The sequence below is a fragment of the Pinus tabuliformis genome, chromosome 5_2 (assembly GCF_031772625.1).
Source record: "Pinus tabuliformis cultivar Carrire ecotype Pingquan chromosome 5_2, CPIR1, whole genome shotgun sequence".
Taxonomy (NCBI): Eukaryota; Viridiplantae; Streptophyta; class Pinopsida; order Pinales; family Pinaceae; genus Pinus; species Pinus tabuliformis.
In genome coordinates, this window is record NC_142306.1 from 454183861 (window position 1) to 454191040 (window position 7180).

The following is a 7180-nucleotide window of genomic DNA, read 5'->3' on the forward strand; positions in this document are numbered from 1 at the left end:
CAAAATCTTTAAAATTCTATTGACAACTCTCTTCTTGTCAATGCATGAATAATTTTGTTGAGTTAATTGTGAGGCCAAGAGGATCAATATATAACCAGATTCAAGACCATACCACAAGTTGGGATGTAGCATATAATCCATAGCCATCTCCATTATATCGATGGGACAGAAAATCAATGTTGGTGAGATGTACCACAATGAGAAAATTAATTCCATATCCCTTCACAATAAATTGATCACCATGCCAAGGTGATCTACTGAAAATCTCACAAAGAGTAGCATAAATAGACAAGACATTCACTATGGAGAATAGGTAAGTATCTCTGCCACTTGGTGATTAAATAAAGACACCTTGGTCGATTCATGTCGTAACATGGCCAAAGAAGGAGGAGCCATTGGAAAACGAGGCCCATCAAATCTTGAGGAGAGAAGATGGTAAACCACTTCCTATGTGAGCGAAATAGATCATTAGATTGCCATTTAAATGAGGAGTGATTTCACGTAAGAGTTCTGAACTTATGAGGCAAGTGGATGGGGTCCAATCCCCAACTAGTCTATATATATCATTGTAGAACCAACATAACTAAGGGATTGGGGTAACTCTAAGCCTGTGATCTAATTCGATTCTACCCTGACACAGGGTTACACCCTTTTTTTCAACAAATCAGGCTCATAATTAAAATCCTAAACACGCGAAATAATTTTGGATGATCAAACAAGGACGTGGAGGTGAGAATTCGTTGAGTGAGGGTAGGGGACTCACATCCAATTTTCTTCTTTTCTTTGGTTAATTGTTGAATGACTAACATGGAGTCTCTGAAGACTACTTGCCACCATTAATTATGCCAATGAAGGGCATTTTTTTCTTTACCATTTTTTTCCAATTTTTTTTTGTCTTTGTTGTTGTCACATTTCCTAATTTGCCTATATCTAGCAGTTCTACTTACTTTAAATCTCATTTTTTTTAGCCTAATTTTCCCAACTTTCCTTAAGATGTTATACATTTTGAGATTACACTGAGCCTTGTTATGTCAATTATTTCTTAGATGAAAGGTTTTCATGTGAGAGAATATCCATTGACTACTATATTTCCACTAAGGTATTCTTAAATTATTCTTTAAATAATTTTTTTAATTCGATAAGAGGCCCTAGTTTAGGCAGATCTTCCTTGAAATTAATTGATACTCGTCCTTGGCTCCAATCCACCAGGTTGTATTTTGTTGTTGCTTCTTAACTATCCTTGATCCTTTTCGGAAATTTTTCACTAGGTGCCTTATTTCAGAGCATGATATACAATGAAAAGAAACATGTTCATAATCTATTTTTTGGGTCCTATAGTAGTTCTTGCCTTATAAATTATATCTGTTGCAAACCATTTGTTGAAGTCCATATCAACACATATGTGAGAATATGTAGTGGTGCTCCTCTCTTTGTTTTAGTACTTCTATTACATATCTTCCAAGAGCTTTGCCAATGGCTTAAAGAGAGTTAGAAACCCATAAATTCAAAGGTAGATTTGGAAGTATAACTCATACAAGAGCCAAGGAGAGAGAATATCGAAGGAAGGAGTCCAAAGTTTCATACATAAACCAAAGTTTCTCCAAACCAAGGATTCGAGTTTAAAATCAAATCTATATCTTCAACAAGATAAAACTCAACAATGAAGTAACCCTTTTCATAGGAGTAAATAAAGACCTCTTATTTTAACTGAGGTTTCCAAGTGAATAAAATCCATTTATGAAAATCAACTAAATGAGGTCATTATCCATTACAATAACAAGTAAGCCCATTTGAGCAATAGAAGGCCTCCTGGAAAAAAGCATCTTCCACTATGGGAGTAGTGATTACAGGAGCTTCATGAATGAGGAGAAGAGGAGAATGAGGAACTTTCTTTACAATATTGTTAAAAGAAGTTTGACCATATTACCATTAGGAAAAATATCCATATTTGTAATCATTGGCCATATTGGCAACTAAAGAAAAGGATCTGTGCAAATTTTCTCCCCATAGACTTCCCAAAGTCACAAAGACATGCTTGTGAGTGAGAACTAAGCAAACCCTAGCCACACAATGGAGCTCCATTAAAAAAATAATTTGTTTATTTCAAACTTTAGTCATATTTTTGGCTTATAGAAAGCTAGGTGTATCTTATGGGAAAAAATACAGTGTCCCTATTAGAGGATACATAAAAGAAATGAAGTCAATATGGGGTAGGGAGTGGAAATTTTAAGTGAATTTTAATTTAAAAGGTAATATTATCATATTGCGGAAACTACTTAATCCTGAGGACACTTTCAAATGAAGTAATTAAATAAGTACTTTTAGACAGGTCATGGAATGCAAAACGAAAAGATCAAAATAGCATTAAGGATTTTTTGAACGCACAAACTTAGATGTATTTAGTAAGAAATCATTTTCATAGATGTATTTAGTAAGAAATTATTATTATTTCTATATAGAAAACATGGATGATGAGTAATTTCTTTTATACGTTGTGTTTTTTTATAGTATAGATTTATTTGATGTTTTTGAAATTTAAAAACATAATTTAAAAAGTAAGGCCAATGTTTTCTCGTATATTTTTATTGTTAAAATTGTCATTTTCATCAAAATTACTATTATAAAAACTATATAATAAATTGTTTATCACCTTGCTTATTACTAAAAATTTTTGTTAATAAAAACCCAAATTGTAATTTACCAATCTTTCAAGTACCAACACTAAATTCTTTTCTTAATAAAAAAGCTCAAATTATGAGAATTTACCAATCTCTCACAACATTTGTTTTCTTGACAATTTACTCGGACTTAGCTAATTTTGATAATTGTCTTTAAAAAAAAATCTTAACATTATTTTGACCTAAATTAATCTTTTTAACTATCCTTCGTTATCATAAAAATTAGAAAAAAAAAATAAATTAATTAGTTTAACTTTTTAAATATCATTCTCTAACGCTGAAAATAGATATCACCCTATGTCCATAATTAATGCATACATAAATATATGACTGTTATATCCATAATCTGATAAGCATAACAAAGTATCGTTATAATAACACTTACTTTGAAATCAATCTTGTTTTCATTAACACCATTTGACAGTGTTTCAGGAAATTTGTTATAAATCAATCAATCTTATTTCCATTAACACCATTGTTATGAATCAATCAATGTTATTTCCATTAACACCATTTGACACGGTATTTAAGGAAATTGACTATAATCGATTTCATTTAAAATTTTGATGTAACTAGAGACAATATTCAACCCTACGTCACCCAACATAAATCCATAAGTGAAACTCATAGAAAATTGGTATCCCAAACAAAGATTCCACACGCAATGCTCATGGTGAACTTGATTATAATTCTTTGATTGGTTGTTATTCGAATAACATGCAGACAAACTTGACCAACTACATTAGCATAATTCCACATTGAACGTCCAAAAATCAACGTAACTTGTGAGGACGATGGGCATAGGAATGGTAGCTAGAACTAGCTATCCAACCCAATCTTCTGAGGGATGGATTCCTTAATAATTAGCCTCCCTAATACAACAAAACAACGTCATAATTTTTTTGGTAACGAGATGCCCGGCACCTTTCAAAGACCACCCTCTACGTCATTCAAACCCAATAACAATCGCGGAACGTGAACCGCCCGACGGGATTCCCTTTCTCCCGTTGTCATCAGATTTAAATATTCTTAACAAAATACAAAGCAAGCAAAATTTTCTAAATGATCCGGGGATCCCTTCGCCTTTCTTTTCTATATAAATTCTATGAATTCGAAATCCCAATATCATGCAGAGAGAAGCCGACGGGTAAAATGGGGTACGCACACTTGTTCTTGCTGTCGACGCCAATCTTGGGGCTGTTGACTTTAGTCACGCTATTGACGCCTCTCGGTTCACAATACTCGGCACACGATTTCTCGGAGAGCCTCGTTGAGGACAGTTGCAGAGGTCGAAGGATTTTCATGTACGAATTGCCCGAGAAATTCAACACAGATGTCTTGAAACTGTGCGAGTTTGGGCTCGCAAAATGGCTCAACATATGCCCGCGAGTGGCGAATGGCGGCTTCGGGCAGCCGTATAACAGCTCCCTCGGCGACGGGTGGTTCGACACGGATTTTTACATGCTGGAGATCATATTCCACGCCAGGATGCAACAGTACCGCTGCTTAACGCCCGACCCGACTCAGTCCGACGCTGTGTTTGTTCCCTATTATGCCGGCCTAGACGCGCTCAGATATCTGTATTCAGGCAAAGAGCGGGAGCGAGAAAGAGAGGCCCCGCATGGCGTGGGGCTCATGTCGTTGCTGAGAAGGAGACGAGAGTGGAGGCGGCGGGAAGGGAGAGATCATTTCATGGTGATGGGCCGCACGGCCTGGGACTTTGTCGATAACCCCGGGTGGGGAACCGGCATGCTGGAGCTCCCTGGAGTTACCAACATGACTGTGCTCATGATCGAACAACGCCCGTGGCAGCGTACCGAGCAGGCCGTTCCTTACCCGACTTCGTTTCACCCGTCTCCGGGCCGTGAAATCGAGGAATGGACGAGCCGCGTGCGGGCATCGACGCGGACTCGCCTTTTCGCCTTTGCCGGTTCGGTTCGCCCCTACGTGAACGACGGCGGCTTCCGCAGCTTGCTCATGCGTCTCTGCGCCCGGTCGCTGCGCAGCTGCCGGCTGCTGGACTGCGCGGCTGCTCGCTGCAACCATGAGGCGGAGCCAGTGATACGGGCGTTTATGGAGTCGGTCTTCTGCTTGCAGCCCCGCGGTGACACACCGACGCGCCGGTCAACGTTCGACGCCATCATAGCGGGGTGCATTCCGGTGTTCTTCCACAGGGACTCGGCGTATACACAGTATATGTGGCATCTGCCGACCGGTGGGGAGGAAAAGGGTGGGGGCTATTCTGTGTACATTCCAGAGGATGACGTTGTCGCCGACGCGTCCGTGGTGGAGCGCGTGCTGAGAGGTTTGAGTTTGGAGCGGGTGAGGCAGATGCAGGAGAACGTAGTCAGCTTAATTCCGCGTGTCATTTACATGAGGAAGTCATCGACGGGCAATTCAGAGGCGGCGGAATCGGTCCGAGATGCGTTCGACATTAGCGTGGAGAGGGTTATTCGTCGGATTTCTGAGCAGCGGAAGAAAGAGGGCGGAGCACTAAAAGCATAGGAGTATAATTTCCAAATTGTTGAACTTATTTCGATTGCAAATGTCCTGGGACGGATCGCAGCGGCCATCTTGCTGTTGTCTATCCAATTTGTAAAGAATTTTGAAATATTTCTTAGGTTTATAATTGAGATAAAGTTTACAATTTAATATTTTTTTTTGAATTTTTATTTAAAGAAATATAACAAATTTCAATTTTGATTACTAACAATTTTACATATTTACATATCATACTCCACTGTAAAATAAACCTCATGACTCAAATAACTTTTAGACATACCTTAAACATTATGAAAATATAATTTTTTTTTAAACAAATAGATAAATTTGGGAGAGATTCAACGCAATGAGGATGGCCGTGATCGCAGGATCAACGCATATGGTTTTTTTTTCCTTGACTTTTCTTATAATATTTGAACTTAAAATTAATAATGAAAATTAAATTTTATACAAATTTACTAATTTACTTTTCCTAAATTTATAAACATATTCATAAATATACATATATACTTTATAAAGAAACAAAGGCTTTGTTTAAATTTTCTAAACTTTAGTTTTGATTACAATATTTGAACCTAAAATTGAATAATAAAAATTAAATCTTATAAAAACTCTCTAATTTACATTTCATAAATTTATAAATATGTTGATAAATATACATATATACTTCATAAAGAAACAAAGGTTTTGTCCAATTTTTTTTTATGTTTTTGGATTTGGTTATTTTATTAAGATTTGAATAATACAGTTTTTGCTTATTTTATTAAGGTTTAGATTATATAATTTTAAGTAAATTGTTATTCTTTATTGTTTAAAATATATTTTGAATAAAAACACTTGAATTATATAAATTACAAAACTCGAATTTGTGGTTCTAATCAATCCTACCCAATTTCTAATAAAATTGATAATATATATATAAATTAAAATAAATAAAAACAATTATATAACTAACTGTCAACCCAAGGATACAATTTATGGTTATAATTTGTTTTTGACTAAACAAGCTATTTGTTAATAATGTCAAATTAGTAACATCCGGCGATGCCAACTACATAATCGGGTCACAATGTTAAATTTGTTTCACATAGTATTCGTCAGTAACACGTAATGAGCCAACTTTGTTAACTAGATAACGGAATCACAACATTGAAATTGGGTAGTTAAAAATTTTATCGGGTTTATTATACAATATGAGCGTATAACTATTATACAATATTTTTTAAAATATTAATATGTTTATTTTATATTGTCAAATTAATAGTATTTAATGCTTAATTTAATTTTATAAGTGTATATTTTTTTTTAAATAGCTAGAAAATTTATCATAATTTAATTGTTAAATTAATAGTAAAGATAATTATTATCAGTTATTATTTGGTAATATTTAAGCAAAATCATACCACCTATAATTACTTGTTGGTGGTTCATGAAAGACTAAAAGATAAGTTTTCACTTCTATTGGATGTCTCTAGATCTTAGATCATTAACTTATTTCCTTGTCCAAAAAAATCTTCTCTTTTAACTAAGTAAAAACAATTTTAAAACATACTCCATATCTGATGCATAGTCTGATGCATAGTCTAATGAGGCAGAGAGTTGGCTGTAAAGTTATGGAAATTTCGGTCATATTTAGAGAAAATCCGGCAAGGATTTTTGTAAATCCAATTTATAGTTGTTAAACTTCAAAATTTTAAATGTCCTAGACTTTTTTGATGGTGTTGAATCCATTTCCACCATTAAAAACATGATTCAAACACCGTCTCTACAAGATTTTTTGAAATTTTTTTGCTCAGATTCCAGCTACTTTTGGCCGTCCAAACAATTTCTCCACGTCATTAGATGACTCCATACATATATATAAATTAAAATACTTCAATAATTTCATTTTACTTATTCATTAATAATGTGTCACTTTCTCAATTAAATAATTGTATGACAACGTTAAAATTATGTGAAAATACTTATTATATTCATCACCAAATATCAAGTTGAAAGAT

General features: G+C 34.8%; 1 protein-coding gene across 1 annotated transcript; it reads left to right on the forward strand.

Annotated features, from left to right (window-relative positions):
- The first annotated feature begins 3830 nt into the window (after nt 1–3830).
- On the forward strand, nt 3831–5266 carry LOC149159634 (putative xyloglucan galactosyltransferase GT11). Its single transcript, XM_089434371.1, has one exon. It carries the CDS (start codon nt 3831–3833, stop codon nt 5181–5183), a length of 1353 nt encoding a protein of 450 aa, XP_089290497.1. The 3' UTR covers nt 5184–5266.
- Nucleotides 5267–7180: the final 1914 nt, after the last annotated feature.

Excerpts from the sequence above, each read along its gene's own strand:
- LOC149159634 (XM_089434371.1), top strand. The coding sequence starts at position 3,831 with ATGGGGTACGCACACTTGTTCTTGCTGTCGACGCCAATCTTGGGGCTG.